Source organism: Protomyctophum bolini (assembly GCF_963924005.1).
Source record: "Protomyctophum bolini genome assembly, chromosome: 23".
Classification (NCBI taxonomy): Eukaryota; Metazoa; Chordata; class Actinopteri; order Myctophiformes; family Myctophidae; genus Protomyctophum; species Protomyctophum bolini.
In genome coordinates, this window is record NC_137884.1 from 1,495,415 (window position 1) to 1,514,610 (window position 19,196).

At 42.2% G+C, this 19,196-nt stretch overlaps 3 protein-coding genes across 3 annotated transcripts in view; 1 reads left to right on the forward strand and 2 right to left on the reverse strand.

The window, feature by feature from the left end:
* Positions 1 to 19,196, reverse strand: part of irak3 (interleukin-1 receptor-associated kinase 3) — a 297,236-nt gene that overhangs the window by 251,583 nt on the left and 26,457 nt on the right. The window lies entirely within an intron of this gene.
* On the reverse strand, positions 2,183 to 15,309 carry hspa14 (heat shock protein 14). Its single transcript, XM_080757598.1, has 14 exons — positions 15,223 to 15,309; positions 14,881 to 14,961; positions 13,141 to 13,223; positions 12,833 to 12,881; positions 12,299 to 12,404; positions 11,233 to 11,323; positions 8,377 to 8,481; positions 7,312 to 7,473; positions 6,305 to 6,460; positions 5,820 to 5,922; positions 4,657 to 4,872; positions 3,866 to 4,027; positions 2,965 to 3,032; positions 2,183 to 2,362 (listed from the first exon to the last, which is right to left on the reverse strand). Exons 1-14 carry the CDS (start codon positions 15,277 to 15,279, stop codon positions 2,284 to 2,286), a joined length of 1,518 nt encoding a protein of 505 aa, XP_080613724.1. The 5' UTR covers positions 15,280 to 15,309; the 3' UTR covers positions 2,183 to 2,283.
* cdnf (cerebral dopamine neurotrophic factor) lies at positions 15,888 to 19,145 on the forward strand. Its single transcript, XM_080757706.1, has 4 exons — positions 15,888 to 16,064; positions 16,804 to 16,931; positions 17,904 to 18,045; positions 18,792 to 19,145. Exons 1-4 carry the CDS (start codon positions 15,995 to 15,997, stop codon positions 18,962 to 18,964), a joined length of 513 nt encoding a protein of 170 aa, XP_080613832.1. The 5' UTR covers positions 15,888 to 15,994; the 3' UTR covers positions 18,965 to 19,145.

The following is a 19,196-nucleotide window of genomic DNA, read 5'->3' on the forward strand; positions in this document are numbered from 1 at the left end:
CACCGATAATTATGTTTAGAGGCACCTGTATGCCAGACATCAGTATTTAAATTCAATAGATATCTAGAAGAGCTGAGGCATGCAGAAAGGTGGATTGACTGCATTTTTGGGTGGCTACCACTAGCCTGCGTTCCAGCCTGAATCACTGCGTTGTGTGAATCTCACTACTCAGTAGAGAGTGACAATTGGTCACTCAGTGGCCACAGCTGATTAAAGAAAACAACATTTCAAGAGTCACAAGTCAGAAGCCACTTCAAATCAAAAAATTGGGAAAGGGAACTCTAATTTAAAGCAATATCATTTATCGATTAACTTTGAGGCCAAGCAAACTGGCTTGGTCTTCTCCTGGCTCCTACATTTCGGGATCAGTTTGGACAGATGTTCACATTGAATTTAGAGTAGATTAGCACATTTCACTCATGTATTAATCACTTACGCCATAATTTCATAGTATGACAAATGAAAAACATGAAATCAGTCCGACATTGGAATTTGGTAGTATGTCAGAGGGAGAGTCACATCATCATCATTCACATCAGTCATAGCAAAAGAGAATCTCGTGGGTGGACGTGCAGTGCTACTCTGACTCAACACGGAACACTCAACCGGGAATCAGAATTACCCAAAATAATGCCCAGCGATCAAGGGCATCATAATTTTAGGGCCTAATCAATATGTGATCAGATATGATCACATCAAGTACTACTTGGAATAGTTTGTTCGCGACTGGCGAGACTAAAAAAACAGGAGGGACCAAAACAAAGCGACGCCGGGAAAAAAAGCGGAGCCACCTTACCGGATTACGTTTTTCTTTTCTTCAAAATAAATAAAATCATCCAGTCCAAACCACGCCTAGACCGGATCACACGGGCGATTTAGGAAGACAGACCAGGCTTTCCTCCGAGGTGGAAAGTCTGGCGATGACACACGGTTACACATGGATAATGATGTGCCCAAGAGAGAAACGCTAAAAAGGAAAATGATGGCGAATCCATCTTCCCAATTGTATTCCGTCCATATTTAATGCAACACTGGAGGACAGTGGCGTTTATCTGCAGGGCCATCTTTGATGATACGAAAGAGAGGTTTTATTGTGACTCCGATAGTCAACATGCTGACTCCGGTAGTCAACATGCTGACTCCGGTAGTCAACAAACAGAATTTGAGCACATTGCAAATTCAATTGTCTTTTATCTGGCGTACATGATCCGTCATATAGGCTGTGGCCTCCTGACTGGGACTGATTTGTGCCATAATTATATATTCATGATGTCAGAGAATCTGTGTGAAGAGCCATGCAAAGTAGCCCATCTGCTTAAATGAACACCAAAGCCCATGGAGAGGCAGCTCCGTTGTATCCGATTTGACTGTACCATTATACAGTACAAAACTCATATTAGTTGCACTGACTACATGCATCATATACTTGGAAGCCTCAGGGCAACCTTTGAAAAAGACTTTAGCTGGTGGGCCAGAACACAATCAATTGCTAATTTAGGACCTGGAACTTGCAACAAACAACCTTATATACAATAATACATATCGTTATAAAAGTCAATACGTGTGTGGTATAACAATTGATGGAGAAGCATGTGGAATAAATGTTACAGGTGCACACACAGAAATGTAATCCTCATGTAATCCTTTTTGTGCAGGCCTCATGCTTGAATGTCGCACTTACTGTAAGGGCACGGTCACAACAAACCTTTATTCCACCTATGAGGGCGGATTCTGCCAATGCATTCCAATGGGAATGGAGTGGTTTATTGCAGAAGTCTGCCAATGGCAGCAAACCACTCCATTCACATTGAAATGCATTAGCAAAATCCACCTTCAAGGTAGAATAAAAGTACGGTGTGAAGAAGATATTTAGTTCATAAAAAGGTTTCAAATGAAGCTTTCATCTGGAGACAGTCAAACTCTTTTTCAAACAAGAGCTTGGTTGGAACCATGGTTCAAGGTCTCTTCAAACAGAGATTTTTTTTTAAATAAAATCATTTAAGGCATGTGAAACACAGCTTTGATTTTTTTCTTTTTTTTATGCGAGATGCCCATTGCCTACCCCTGCTATACACAACACATTTCCTGAATTTCAGATAAATTTTATCTTTTTATTAATTATTCGCCATTCTGTTATACGGTGATCGAACGCTGAATAAAACATTCCCACAGCATACAGTTTGGGTTGAACATTTATTGACTGCACGTAAAAAGCTTTGTACACCAATTGTGGTAGTGTGTGTGTGTGTGTCCGTGTGTGTAAACTTAAAGGCATGGTACTTTTCAAGACGCCACTGCAATGGTGATGGCCTCCGACTTGCCACTGATCTGGTCAACACAGGAAACGTGGAGGGAGCCGTCCCTTTAAAACACACACACACACAGAGAAAACAAAAAGGAAGGTCACTCATATTGTCACTGCTGGACAGAAACCATGCATTTCTCCTACGTTTACAGGTTTTAAATAAATTAATATCCCGTTATATACTTCATCCTAGGTCAGTGCCACGCAAAAAGTAGTGAAATTAGCCGATCTGATCGCGGGTCTGAGTCGCGATGGCGAAGACATTTTCTGTGTGTCACGCCCCCCTCATCTCTCCCCGTTTCCCGTCAATCTACTGTTCATCCATCAATAAAGACAGGGAAAAAATATATATATATTTTTTTTTAAATAGCCGATCTATAAGCTCTTGTGAGCTTATAGGGAATAGTTTGAAAATATTTGCCTATGACATGCCCAAAGTAATGGCACCAGGTTGTATTGTAAGAGGTTAAGTGTGTCTGTTATTTTTTATAAACATTTAACCAATGAAAACTATTACACTTGTGACTAAAGGTCCTCCCACCCATTTCCTGAAAAGTAAAGCGTTTCCACCCAACAGTGTACTACGGGTAATCGGGTATATTCATTGTGCACGCATCGATGAATGCATTGTTTTAAGATGTCATAGAGCTACTGGTTACCTTTTCATGGTCAGCACTGCGTCAATGTTATGATTGTTCTCATTAGGCTCCAGGTCACGCAGGACAATCTGAAGGAATGTAGACGATACATAGACAAGTTAACACATTAGGTTTATATTTATATATATATATATCTCTCAACATAAGTTTTTCTGAAAACTCCTAGGATTTACAAGAGTGGTTTAGAACACAAAACTCAACGTTTTTGGCCAGGGACCGCCGGAAATGCTTTGGCCATGTCTCACATTTTCAGATAGGTGTCCCCAAAGGATTTGAGAGGGTCCCCGGATGATTTGCTTAATGTGGAACATCGTTATCTCACTCTGTATCTGTATCGGTTTATGGACATTTAAGAACTTTTTAATACCTCTAAAATGGAATGGAAAAAACAAACTACGGTATACTATAAAAATGGTTAAACTTTGGCCGTGAAATAGTTAGGGAAAAAAAGTTATGCGGGAACGTCTACCGAGTGGGGAAAAACTACTTTCTGGCCATGACAGCTCATACATCAAAACAGAAAAGTCCTATCTGATTATGAGTCACAAGTGTGACACATAAAATGATGTTCAACTGACTTTTCCACTCACTTAGTGATTGTATGCATGCAGCCATGCACATACCCTAATATCCAAATTACAAGCTCACAACAACGCCTTGCATAGTTTGGCTATTTTCACAATATTTATCTGTACTCTACAATTGAAAATGCTTGTCGGAGAGGTGGGTCCCCCAGTTCAAATATGATTATTTTGGGGGGTGGGTGTCGTGTCCTTAAACGCTTGGGAACCCTTGATCTAATGCTCCTTCGATAGGGAATGCCTCCTGGTCAGCCCAATGTGACAGGAGGTCTCCCGTCTCCACCTCGGCATGAGAACCAGAGTATAACGTACGGCAGTACCTTGGCTAGTTTTTCGGGCTGCTCCGTGATTCGCTGGTACAGCTCCAGGCAGAGCGAGGAGAGCTGACCCTTCGCACTCAGGATGTGATGACGGCGAGCGGGAAGGGGCGTGCCTGATGGGAGGAGCACATTGAACACCTCTGCCCCCGATTCGTCCAGCTCCTGTAAATCATGGTGTGTAGCCATTCAGAGAAGGTCACAGGATTAATTCATGGTTCGTCCATTTTTTTTTTTTTGCACAATGTTAGGCCACTTTTACACGAGAACGGGCAGAGAAAACGGCAGAGTCCCGTACATTTTGCATTCACCTTTTACGCTGCATTTGACAAAACGCTGTAATGTGCATGTCAGGTCGCTAGGTGGCGGTGACAGACAGACCAGACATGCACCCATGTACAAGTCAAGAACCACTGTTCCGTTCCACTTCCTATCACAAGGCTGTTTGTTTACATCATGGTTTTACGTTCACCATCGCTAGTCACTACACTACAGTCATTTGTATTTGTAGGATGCTCGTGGATTAAACAATGAAAACATAACTGGGGCAACTAGCGAACCGCAGGTCAAAGTGTTCTACAATGAATTAACTCGGGGCAACTCGTTATTAGAGGTCAAAGTGCTAATTTGGTCGCGGGCCGTGAACCAGAAGTAAAAGAAAGGCTGTGCAAAGGGGCTTTTCTTAAGTGCGTTTTCTTTCACTCGAAAAATACATTTGGTAACGGTGATCATCAGTCGTTTAGTAGTTATGGGCCACTTAGAAGTTTGCAGTGTTTCATAATACACCGACATACCTTCACTAGAATGTCTGAGGCACAAGCATCCACAGGGACAGACTCCTCCTCCAGGGAGGGGCCATCTCTGCCGACCAATAGGCCCGCCTCGAGGGCGGCACCCACTGCGATGACCTCATCGGGAGGGTTGGAGCTCAGCAGCTCCACGTCGGGAAAGAGGTCGCGGATCATCTGCTGGAGGCGAGGGATCCTGGCCGAGCCGCCACAGAGGACCACCTGAAACAAACAGGTTACTTGTTAACCCATTCTGACCTGAGATCAGATTCGTACGAGGTTTCCACTGGACACACACTGGTCTGATTAACCCATTCTGACCTGAGATCAGATTTTTTTTAAAGTCAGTCGTTCTTCGATTTTTCAAAAATAGCAGACCTACAAGCTCAAATAGAAGAACAAATAGAAGATCTACAAGCTCGTAGCGCGCCACCGAGTGGCGCGCTACGAGCTTGTAGATCTTCTATTTTTCAATAGCTAAAGCATAACATGATGCCAACACCAAAACGGGTGCCCGGTCAGAATGGGTTAACCGTAAGCCTAAAGCCAAGCGCGACACGTTGCGAGTTTGTATATCAGCCATTTTTGGGTGCACGACACTGGGTACGTAACCAAGTGTAAGTTTCATTTTTAGGCCCGCCTGTCACACAATTATTACTTCGCGATTATGTTTGCATAACTGTCATGAATCATAATCGTTTCCATTTGTGAAGCAGATCTACAAGCTTAACACGTCACAAAGATTTTCCTACGTTCAATGTGAAAAACAATGAACCGTTATAGTTATAGTTTAGGTAATCATGACGGCCCTATTCATTGTGAACCATTTTCTACAAAATGACGCCCACCACCGGTCTACATGTACAGAAGGAAGTGCATAGTACAGGGCGGCTGTGGCTCAGGAGGTAGAGCAGGTCGTCCAATAATCCCTGGGTCGGCGGTTCGAATCCCGGCTCCTCCTGTCCACACAAGACACTGAACCCTACATTGCCTCCAATGAGTCGGTTGGTGTGAGCTTGCCGCCATTGGTGTGTGAATGTGGGAAGTGAGGACGCTGGCGTCAACTGTTCGCCGCTTCACCTCCCAATGTATGAATGAATGAACCATTGTTGTAAAGCGCTTTGAGCACTTGGAAAAGCGCTATAAAAATGCAATTCATTATTACCAACCTTGTTGATGTCACTGGCGGAGAGGCCAACCTCCTCCAGCAGGGGTTTGATTGGCTGGATGCTCTTGTTGAACAGGGATGAGCAGAGAAGCTCAAAGCGGGCTCTAAGAAAATAAACCAAGTAAAAAGTTTAAATGAAAATAGCCGTCGTGAGCTTGTAGAACGGCTATTTTTACTAGTTTGGATTTCCCTTTAGGGTCACAGGTTTGAGAATCACTGCACCAGAGCATGCTGAACCAACCAAAATAACCATGGATTGATTCAAACACTACTAGACAACCCAAATAGTCAGCATGCTACAGCCAGGCGACTGTGCTTTGCACACCTCTATATTGGCTTATTGGTCTTTAGCTCAGTAGGACAGAATGTCTTCTGAATGAAGCTCACCAACCGTTGCATGACATAAATACACCTGTGAGTTTATAAGGCAGTGTAATAAACCATGGCACAATGTCAAATTCTAAGTGAGGCTCGGGGGGTCAGCACCTGGAGACGGCACATTCGAAGTCCATGCCGTCATGCAGAGAGTCCACGAAACAGTTGGCAGTGGCCAGTGTGGACAGGGAGTGCTTGGCCAAGTCGGCACCGTTCATCAGTTTCATCATGGCCCGAGCGTTACCACTCACATCCTGCTTAAATGATCTACACAATACACACAAAACAATACATAATTCATTCAACGTCATGAGCTATTCACAGATTGCAGAGAACATATGACTATCAAACATACAGATTATTAGATAGCTCTAGTTACACACACTTTGCTCAATAACGTTATGAAAATATTATTAAATTAGACTATGTACACCATATTGTCTACATGAATAAATAAACACACATGACCAAAATATGTACAGCATATGTATTGAACAAATTGCCATTTAGGCCCGGTTTTATACAAAACAAAAATGTGAAAATAGCTCGTCTACAGGCAGGTTGCATCTGCAACATGTTTTGAGCTTGTAGATATTTTGCCCAATGACACGCACAAAATAGGGCTCTATACTAGGTCCCGCCCAACACCAAATCTCTTCAGATCCACAAGCTCGATCGGCTATTAGGAACTGGACGTGGTTTGACCAATTCTAAACGGGAACCCCTCTTGGTGTTTTAAGCATTTATTTTAAACTTTTAGCTATTGAAAAATAGCAGATCTACAAGCTCATAGTGCGGGCACCGAGTGGCAGCGCTACGAGTTTGTAGATCTCTGCTATTTATTAAAATGGTGAAAATGTGGCACAAATCTTTGAATGTATATTCTTTCAGAGCGAACGTTTTACAACTCAAATCTTTGCTTCTGGCAAGGTCCCTGGAACAACATACTGTACTTTCAGATGGGGGTCGGCGGCCAATTACATATATTTTTTTAGATGAATTATTTGAGAACTACTAACATAGAAAACCGTTAGGATGTACAGTAGAAGACTTTTTTTTTTAATCTGATCTCAGGTCTAAATGGGTCAATAACCTGTGCATGCTGGGCTAGACGTTACCTCTTGAACTCGGCGGCCAGGTGCTGAGCCAGGGCCTGCGTGAAGCTCTCTCCTCCGATGCTGTGGTCGGTATGTGTGTCGAGGACCCGGAACATTCCGCCGTTCACCTGGAGCACCGTCACGCTCAGAGACGTCCCGCCCAGCTTGTACACCAGAACATGGCTGGGTGGGAACACACACTGACAAGTCAGTCTCTTATGGTTTTCAACCAGTAAATCCGGGGACCAGCAGTGGTCCTCGAGGGGGTTCCCATGCAGTTGGACCCCAGCTAAATGCTGGAGAGTTGGTAACCAAATGAACCCTTATATATAGATCCTTAACTCTTGAGAGCGCAAGATGAAACCAAAATGGACACTTACATCCTGCGCTCTCAAGAGCAAAATGATTGTGAAACATCCGCATTACTTCATTTAGTCTACACAATTAGAATGTAGAAGGATTTATATATTTTTTGGGTCCGAGAGGCTAAATGTCATCAAATGGTGGTCCGTGGCTCAAATGCCCAATACATAATGGGCCTTGATACAAAAAAGGGTTGAAACCCTCTAGATCACAAACGGGCCTTGAGAGAATCCGTTTCACACTTCACAGTGCTGAGTGCAGTGAAAGTAAACTCTAATCAAAATAGATCGTTTTGGGGTGTGAGCCGGGTCCGTGTAGTGTGAACACAAACATTGTCTTAACACAAACATTGAAGGTGGCAAAGGTGAGGATGCAAATTGGCCCGGAATGAGATGTATGATGACAAGACTAGAGCGCCCCTTTTTTAAACACATCTTCTCTTATCCCTGTCACAAAGGATTTGCAGATGGGAGGTCTGCGGCTAAATACATATTGGAATACATTTTTGGGCCCCCAGGATGGCAGACGAAGTGTAGCGCCCAGGATTACATTAGATACTTGACACTTGCAAAATCGTGGGATAAAAAGGTAAAGGAATACATTTTGGGAGTCCTTGCGACGCACAATGTTTCAGAACTACTGATTTAGAAGGCATTTGTAGAGCCAATCGGCCTCAGGTCTTAATGGGTTAGAGTAGACCGTTCCTCATTCTGGGTGTCATACCTCTTGCCTGTTGGGCAATCCTGTCCGATGTTGTACGCCAGAAGAGCAGCGGCCGGTTCATGGATAAGCCTCAACACGTGGAAGCCTGCAGCCTCAGCTGCCGCTCTGCAAACCACACACACACACCCACACACTTTTATTTGGATCTGCACAAGAGGCGTAATACAATAGACCCAAACACTGATCAGGAAAAGAAGAGAAAAAAATAATATATATAGCACATTGTTGACATACTATTACTTGATACTACTAGACAGGATGTTTGTTTTGGGTTTTTTAAGCCACCTAGGGATAAATGAAACAACGCCTTCTCCAGACAGACAGACTGCCCATAGTAGCTGAGACAGAACAGTATTTAGCCAGCTTTTTTGCATTTGTTTTTAGCAATCCACCCAATTGCAAACCCCTGAGCACAAGTTTATGGACATGGCCCAGACTTCCAAATACAAGGACAATAAGTTGACAGTTATATCCCAAGGCCATAATACGTTCCACCAGAAGCTGATATTTCATAAGTTTGGATGTAAAACAAGTGTCCATATACAAATCAAATGGGCAGCCTATTTCAAATATAGTGACAGTTTTTCTAAAAAACAAAAACCTGCAGCTATGTCGAGTCCGCCTACAGGAAATACGCAAGCTGTGACCATGAGACCCGTTTCTGAAATAGTCTATAAACTAACAAGACAACATCAACATCTAGTTATAGAACAATGTCCAGTTCAACCACACTGACGTGGTTTCGTTAGATAGTTTTTTTTCTCAGCTGATTCTTGTAATTTAGGGTCACCTTTTAACAATTCAAGAGGTGCAATCAGGTGCTCTGAATTCCATAGTAGTAGAATCACAATCAGAAGAACATTCAGAAGCATTCAACCAAGCCATCTAAATGGTGTGCCTTTTATATTTTGAATTACCTAATTGTGCTTCAAGCGAGCATGATGGAAAACCTATTATAATGACGCACTCCCACTGTAATGGGTTCCAAAATGGATACATAATTGCTGTCCAAGTGTTCAGAATTCAGATCCACCATTGGGGAGCAGTTAGAAGGTCTGCACAAACCTTAAAGACATAGTGAAATAAATAATATGTTTTTCACACTTTTAGAGCATATCTCAAGCTAAATGCGGATAAGACAGAAGTTCTCATAATCGGTTCTAGTGAGCAGAAAGAATCAATAATAAGCAGACTTGGTAACCTGACTGTAGAAAGTAACAGTACAGTAAAGAACCTGGGGGTTATTATTTTAATTAAACATTAATCATGTTACCAAGATTGCCTTTTTTCACCTTAGAAATATTGCACGAATCAGAGCCCATTTGTCCTTGGACGATGCAAGAACACTAATCCACGCCTTTGTTTTTTCTCGGCTTGACTACTGCAATGCACTTTTTTCAGGACTGCCTAAGAAAACAACTGACAGATTACAACTTGTCCAAAATGCAGCAGCCAGAGAGTTTTAACTAGAACTAAGATGAGAGAACATATTACTCCAGTTTTGGCATCACTGCACTGGCTTCCGGTTGTTTTTAGGATTGATTTTAAAATTATTTTACTCGTCTATAAAGCTCTCAATGGTCTCGCACCTTCCTACCTACATGACTGCCTGCCTAAATATGTCCCAAACCGCCCCCTAAGGTCTTCCACTGCTGGCCTGCTCGCTTTGCCAAAAAAAAAAGGCAACTAAAAAATACGGGGAAGCAGCTTTTTGCTTCTACGGGCTGTCGGCATGGAACAAGCTCCCACTGTACCTTCGTCAGGCAGCCTCTGTAGACATTTTTAAAGCTCAGCTCAAGACCCACTTCTACAACATTGCATTTAATTGATCTTTTATCTTTTTTGTTATTCATGTCCTCACTGTATTGCATTACTGCTTGTTTTTTAATGCCGTTGCCTTGCTTTTTTTATTCTCCATTGTTCTGTAAAGCACTTTGAGCTGCATTTCATGTCATGAAAGGTGCTATACAAATAAAGTTTTATTATCATTATTATTATTATCCAATCTATGCCAAAACAATGGGAAAATTTCCATTTTTGTAGTCTTAGTTTTAGTTATCGTAGATCATTTTTATTTAGTTTTCCTCAGTGAAAAAAGGCAGTCGACGAACATTTTTAGTTTTAGTCAACAAAAACAACACTGGGCACTACACTGCATCTATGCATTTGATGTATGCGTTCACGTTTCTTACTGCATGTCGCTCTGGATTAAGAGCATAATTGTTTATGGACAATGCTTTTCACTAGTTTGAAACAATGAAATACTCGTTCATCTTGAAATAACTTTGTTGTAGGGAAGTTGCTCAGTGGCGTTTTGAAGCACCCGGAAGACTTCCGGAAGTATAATTATAACTCAATAGCTCGAGCGAGCGGAAGTTTAGCCTAGCCTGGGGGCTTGGGTTTGACTTTACCAGTCACATGGGTTAGGCGGGTTATGTCTGATTTATATATCGTTGTGCAAAGTGTCACACAGCAAATATAGCAAATCTACATAGCTCACGTGAGGAATCCAAATGATTGAACACAGTTGTGACAGTGGTTAGAGTGTCCGCCCTGAAACCGAGAGGTCGGGTCATACCAAAGACTGTAAAAATGGGACCCAATGGCTCTCTACTTGGCACTAAGCATCAATGGGTTGGGGGTCAAATCAACTAATGATTCCCGAGCGCAGCACGCTGCGGCTCACCACTCCAAGAGATGTTAAAATGCGGAGGACAAATTTCACTGTGGTAACGTGTGTGACTAATTGTACGACTGACTTTGTGGCAACTGAGAACTTTAATCCATGCACACACACAACAAAGGACTTCAGTACTTTTGCAGTGTAGAAGCTCCAGCGGTCACCGTGTGCCTTACCTAAGAGCATTCTTCTGAGCTTGTGCAAACTCAAAGGGAACGGTGATGACGGCCTCAGTGACTTCCGAGCCCAAGGCTGACTGAGCAGTTTCTGAAGAAAAGAATAATAATAATAATGTGTGAGCGCATGTGCTCAGACAAAGACAAAAATGAAAGAGAAACATGTTTTGGTTTATAAAATGTGTCTAGGTTAGGTTTGTGGAATCTAGTTTTTACAGAATTCAGCGATTTATTTTGAAATAATCATAAACAACATGTATAGGAAACAAAAAAAAGTATTTACATTGAGACCCATAATTGGTCCAGAATACCGACCCACTGTTTGGGAAACAAAGAGTTGGGGCAGTGGTTTTCAACCCTTTCAAGCACCATTATTTATTCAGCATTTGAGCCACGGACCACCATTTGATGTGATTTAGCCTCTCAGACCCAAAACGTAGAATCTTTTGTTGTCGATGGATAAGGATTTTTTGTCCACAATTGCATCCATGCTGTGTTGATGTGGTATCACAGGAGAGATAACAGGATAACACATTTGGTTTCATGTTATGCTCTCAGTCAAGAGTTAAAAGATTTATAAGGGTGCATATGGTTACCAGCTCTATCATTTAGCTGGGGACCACCTGGAACTACCCTCAAGGACCACCGTAAAAACCACTGAGTTAGTAGCCTCGGAAACCCAGACGTTTTTATTTCCAGGGAGGAAAAAAAAGTCTGGGTCTGAGTCCACTTCAATTCAGCATAGAGTAGCGCAAACATTGCTCACCCTCTGCTGATTTCTGATTGTCTGCACCTTTGTAAAATTGACATACACACGCACACATGTACACACACGCTCCTCTCTCTCTCTGTCGCTCTAAGTAATTAGTCTCATGTCGCGCAGCTGCGCATATATTCTCCCGGCGGATCCTGCCGGGAGCTGCCTATGCCATAAAAAGCATAGGTGAGTTCCAGGCTACTGAGTTAGGGGATTCCAACGTTAATGTCATCCTCAGTGGAACACAATGCACAGCGCTCACAAGTGGAGTAACTCGAGCGTGTGCGTGCGTCTGGCAGGTGAGGTCACCTTTCATTTTGTGGAAGATCAGCTTGGCGACATCCTCCGGGACAACATGTTTGGTTTGCTCCCCTGCCGTGATCTCGTAATGAGGCTTCTCTCCTTTGTTCACCACCTGAAGGACAAACACCACACACCTAATTACACACTCTTCCTGCCACGGTGCGGTGCCAAGTCAGGAGATAAACAATGACATCACAAGTGGGGATAATGGTCTCAATCGACGCGTAAGATCGCTTTACTCCCAGTTTACTTCAGTTACATATTAAGCTTAAAAATAAATGTACAAAAACTAAGGGCATTTTGTCCATTTCAGTTGGTTTTGTAAACACACAATACCGTTTCAGTTTAGTTATCGTTTTCCTTTTCCTTTTCTAGTTTTTATTTAGTTCCGTTTTTTAATTTAAAATTTTAGTTTTTTAGTTAACTCTAATAACCTGACACACACAAGAAACAGTTAAGGTCACATTGAAATAACAAAACAAAACAAATCCCACACACAAAAATAATTTCATAAACATTAATACAGATCGAGATACTCACTGGACATTTACTCTCCTCTTTGTGTTTCTGCGTTTCAGAGTCATCAAAGCTGACGAGAGAGAGAAATATAGAGAGAATGAATCAGCTTTACCACATAGTACAGTAGGTAAGTAGCGGCTGGGCGATATGGACAAATCTAGTATGAAAAGTATTTTGTGTTTACTAAAGCGCTGGAGAGATCCCCCTTACTCGTTACTACCACATATTACTTACTAATATAGAGCTACAGTATTTAGCACTTATTTTAAGGAAGATATTAAGACTGTATAATATATTTCCCAGCCTTAGTTACAGGATTGTCTACTCACCTTCTGCCCAGCACCTGTTTAACTTTGACCACAGTGTTATCAGCATAGCGCGCACGGCCCTGCTTCGCAGCAATGCCTACGATCTGAATGCAAGAAGACACACACACACCATGCCAGTCTATAAACAAATAGAAGTGTTCATTACTTTGCCAGATAACCAGGCTCCTTTTAATTCTAAACAGAAATGTTGTTGGTTAAATAGTTTAACCAACTGATAACTGTTGGGAGTCGGGACTGCAACAGCCACACTATGCATGTGCAGTATGTGACTAAGTGTTTGAATTTGTGTTGGTCTTGATTATATGAATACTGTATAGTCAAACTCATTAAAAGTGTGATATGATGAACCAAACACAGTTCAAACTAATGGTAGTGTTATGCACATCCATATAATATGTTGCTGTGCAGGACAAAAGAAAGGTAAAAGTACACAAACATCAGCCTGATGCTTCTGTTTTGTAGAATAAAACTTTTTCAGAGGATCAATCATTTGGTCAAATGACCTAGCCACAAGCAACTTAGATGCTAGTACAATCCATTCACTGAAAACAAAAGTCCTATCTGATTTAGCCCCTCTCGGGAACCCCCCGGTTGAGCTCTTTTCATCGTTCACCCGTAGGGTCCCTCTGCAGTTCGTAAGGCCACAATAGGACGCATCTGGACATACCCTCCTGTTGCGGCCGTGCTGCGGCCTGGTGGTGGTGGTGAGATGTTTCAAAAGAAGCATAAATCGGCTATAGGAGACAACGGAAAACGTCAGAGAATTTTCATTTGGCGCAGAAGCCGTTATGTGCTGTTATTTGTTTGACCATTTTGGCTGCTCTGAAATTCTCTCTTCCTTCCTTCCTTATTGACTTCCCATTGTACCGCCTCCAGCACCGGGACTGGCTAGCGGAGACAGAGCAGATCCGAGGCAGGGACGTAGGGACGCGCAGGAAGAGAGCATTTCAGAGCAGCCAAAACGGTCAAACAAAAATACTTAACGGCTTCTGCGCCAAATGAAAATTCTCTGACGTTTCCGTTGTCTCCTATAGCCGATTTATGCTTCTTTTGAAACATCTCACCTCCACCACCAGGCCTCAGCACGGCCGCAACGGAGGGTATGTACAGCTGCGTCCTATTGTGGCCTTACGAACCTACGGGTGAACGATGAAAAGAGCTCAACCGGGGGGTTCCGAGAGGGGCTATATCAGATTTAGAGTTGGTCCGATACCGATACTGGTATCGGGTACTCGGGACGATATCACCCTCAAGTACTCATACTAGGTACTCAGAACTGGGCCCAATACTCTGACCTGAGCACCAAAACATTCAATTGACACTAGGCTGAACGATCAATGCAACGGGAGCAATAAAAAGTACTCGTATTGGTACTCTGTAGAGTACAAAGAATAAGTACTTGTACTCGGTCTGAAATAAATGGTATCGGGACAATTCTGATTGTATTAAACGACTATACAATCACCAATATTGCAAATCTGACAGCTTGGGTTATCCTTTCTGTCTCCGTCAAGGCTAGAGTTGCTCATAACATGAAAACAGTGGAGACTTGCCACTTGCCAGAGACAAAGGAAATTAATGTATTGTCATTTAAAAAAAGTATACAATCAAATACTTTTCTGTTTCATGAATGGGCTGTTGGTGGAGGGCATTGCAACTTAAAGAGTATTAGGGTTTGGCGTTGGGGAGTAGGAGATCAGAGTGAACCCTGGGAGCATCATCATTCATCGTATCACTCACCTGTTCTGTGTCCCTGTATGCCACCACAGCTGGAGTGACCCTGTCACCTGCATCATTAGCAACCACATCAGCACGGCCATCCTAGACAAAACACACATCCGCAATTTGATAATATAGTTGATTTGATCATATATAGTGAAAGTAGCAGAGATAACAAACCTTAATTCACTGATTATTACATGAATCACTGTACTGTACTGGTGATCCGCTACCTCTAGCTAGCCTAGCCGACAGGAATGTTTGAATTACTTGAAAATAACTCAGAATTAGGCCGAATATTAATGAAACATAGGAAATGACAAGCGACGAAGCATAATATTACAGTAAATCGTTATATATTACCTTAAATACCGCTACGCACGCACATGTGTACCCAAAGTGAACACCAATTGCAGCCATGCTTGAAAAATATATTTCTGCTGTGAGTGTGTGGGCTGCCGGTGGGTGGAACCAAATGTTATTCCTTCCTTATGTTTGGACCAATCCGAGTGGCGTGCAAATGATTGACAGACGCTCCAGCCTCTCCTAGCAATCGAATCCAAAGCTACCACTTTGACGTGACAATGGGATCGATTCACGTTTTAGTTTTCATATCCGGTCTATAGGGGATACGGAAACGGGCTCAGATCCAGCACTATGAAATTGAAGAAATTGTAATTTAATAGTATGATAAAATACATTTAGGAAAATACATAAAACAAAACAGAATGCATTTAAATGTAATTGAAATGTAATGTGAACCAGGCCAGCAGCACTGTGGAAAGCCTGGTACGACGGTGTCGCGCACTGGGGAAAAACATCGCAGATCTACAAGCTCACAGCGCGTCACGCCGGGAAAAGTTGTGAGCCTGTAGATCATAGAGTATTGTATATATACTCTAAGCTGTAGATCTGTTATTTTTCACCCCCGTGCTACGAAAGTGTGGTAAAAAAAAATACAAGCGTTATTATTACCACAGCGACGCTGCGAGGCCACCAGTGAGAACTGCAGTCTGAGTTCACAGGAAGGAAAGTTTGCAGTCGTTGACGGCGCTTGGGTCTCTATATCTCTGCTCTGCGGGAATATCATTATTATTTATTCCCAATGTGTTCGTTATTTGATTTATAAGAAAACATGCTTCTCTCCTCGGTCGCAATTCTGCTCTTTTTATTAAGAGACGCTTCTGCGACAGGCAACTGTGAAGGTTAGGCAATTCACAGCATGCACATTATTAGTTTATTAATAGTCTACAGCTGCGTGTGCATGTATCTCACTCTCAGTGTTGCTGTTGGAAAGTAATTAAGTACATTTACTCACATATGGAACTTACAGTAAGTATTTTTATAGACATACTTGTAGGTATGTATAGCTACTGAGAATTTCCTTTCTTTTGCTGCTTTATTCTTCAACTCCACTTGGCACTATGCTTTTCTACTATGATTGTAGGCCTACACAATTGAGCATATAACAACATTTTAAAAACACATTAATCCAGTGATTTCCAAGCTTTTGGGCTTTAGACCTCTTACAAAAATAATCATGGGCACATTTCACTGATGTCTATGACTTGTAACAGTCTCCAACTATTTTGATTTGATTTTCCCTCTAAACTTCACCTGGTTTCTTTCCAATATTAATATTAATTAATATTAAATAATAGTAATATCCAATATTGATAGCCTGCTGCTGATAACAGATTTGTATATCCCAACTTGTTTTTTTCTTTCCTCTGTCATAAATCATGCTCATGCGTCATGACTATTGTACAGTGTCCCACTCCCAAATAGTCATTCATATAATTTTTTTGTTAATCATAACATCATTTTGGTGTGTAACATCAGGTCCACAGACAATTTGTGAACTTTGTGAAATTTGTGAAACTTCGTACTAAAACCCTCGTTGTGCACAATATTTGTGATCGTGGTTTGTCTCCCCCCACCCAGTGTGTGAAGGCTTCCTACAGAGAGTGTATGACACCCTGACGTCCACTCACAGCGAGCTCAGCCCTGCCCTGGTAGAAGCAGGGCTGGAGAGGGACTGCGCTGTGGCCCAAGGGAAGGAAGCTAGACTGGTGAGACTGAGAAACAACACACACACCACGCACGCGCGCACACACACACACACACACACACACACACACACACACACACACACACACACACACACACACACACACACACACACACACACACACACACACCGGCATGGAACGTCTCCTACATTCTTCTTGAACATTCTTCTGTATTGGTTCTGTCACTCACTACTGGGGGACTCTCCAAATGGCATTGATCACGCCTCCAGGTCTTTAGTTTACTCAAGTTAGGGAATAAGACCTAGTACTTAAGACACGCAAAATACAGCCCATCTCTATATCAGTGGACAGTGGCCAGTGCTAAAACATTTTCATGTCAAGGACCCCCAAAAATGATATGTATTTGCCCCTCGGACCACCATCTCAAAATATTTGGTTCCAGCTGGGCCCCCAGAATCAAAGATTTGAGTTACAATGTTTCTTTATAAAATCTATATATAATTTGCACAAATGTTCTAATTCTTCCAAAATAGCTGATCTACAAGCTCATAGCGCAGCACAAAGAGACACGCTATGAGCGTGTATATCTGCTATTTTGGTAAAAAAAATCGTGACACACACTCATATAGCTAAAATCTAAAATGAAACAGATATACTTTCACAGTTTTAATAGCTTAAAGGCATTGTTAAGACAATTTATATCACTATCAGTGTTCAACTGGAACCAAATGGATGCATCTGAGTTATGGCGGTGGGCATTCAGGGCCTATAATACTTATAGGGGGTCCTTGAAATTAAACTAGGCATCTTATAGTTATAGGACCACTGTCCACAATGGAAATAGCAGATCTACAAGCTTCTAAAATAATTTTATGTGATTTTATGTACATCTGAGTACATTTTACACCTCTGCAATTTAAATCGTGTGTGTGTGTGTGTGTGTGTGTGTGTGTGTGTGTGTGTGTGTGTGTGTGTGTGTGTGTGTGTGTGTGTGTGTGTCGATCTTCCCAGTGTTATTATCTGGGCGCAAGCATCGACGCAGCCACTCGGGTCACACCCTCCGTGTCACGCCCCCTCGCATCCCACGTCCCTGTAGACAAGGTCTGCCAGAGACTCAGCAGCTCAGACACACAGATCTGTGAACTCAAATACGGTAAGGTGTGTGTGTGTGTGTGTGTGTGTGTGTGTGTGTGTGTGTGTGTGTGTGTGCACGCATGCATTCCTGTTATTACTTTTTTGTGTGTGTGTCTTGTGTATAGGCTATTCTCCCCTATGGAGAAAACAGTGGTGGTATTTCGGTACTTGAGTATTATAAATACTTTATACTTCTCACTCCATATCTGAGGCAAATATTATTAGTACAATTATTTGAAAACTTTAGTTTCAAGTTACTTTGTAGATTTAGATAATAGTAGTAGTACTATAAGCATACTAGCCTACATTTACCAAGCAAGCCCTATTTTATAGCCTACTTAATCTTTTTGCAAAATCTGTTTGCAATTCAATGTCCACAATATAGGATGCCAGGTTGGAAGTGGTTAAGTCTGTCTGTGGGTATTTAAGTGATTAAAAGTATTAACAAGAGCTTGTAGCTAAATAATAAATATATTGGATATTGGATTTCCATTCTCTGAGAAGCAACGGTTTTGTACATGCTAGGTTTCCATCCGACAGCGACGATAGGTGTAACATTTGCATGATGTTCCTGTATGAGTGAATGTGAGTGAATAACAGCGTAAAATGCATTGTTTGCGTGTGCTTCACATTCAGATTTTAATACTCTGTGCTTGTGCGTGCGTGCGTGCGTGCGTGTGTGTGTGTGTGTGTGTGTGCGTGTGTGTGTGTGTGTGTGTGTGTGTGTGCGTGCGTGTGTGTGTGTGTGTGTGTGTGTGTGCGTAGAGCGGCAGCTCTGGGACCTGAGCAGTGCTGGACTGTCCAAACTGCGCGTAGCAGAGCTCAGGAGGGTTCTTTCCTCCTGGGGAGAAGAGTGTCGTGGCTGTTTGGAGAAACATGAATTTGTTACCCTCATCCAGGAGAGGGCGCCATTTCACATACATGCCACAGAGCTGTGACACAACATGGCCAAAATAATGTATAGACTTATCACTTATTTACCAGTAAAAACAATAATGTAATCTGTTCCTGACTGAGGAGCAATGGGCAGCCCAAACCAGAAAATCAATGTCGTGTTTGGAGCAACATACGCAAGACATTGGGACTCATTAATGGTGAAATAAAATTCACTCGTTTTGTCATCCCTGTTTTTATTATTGTGCAGCAAAACAGCAGCGAAAACTACTACCC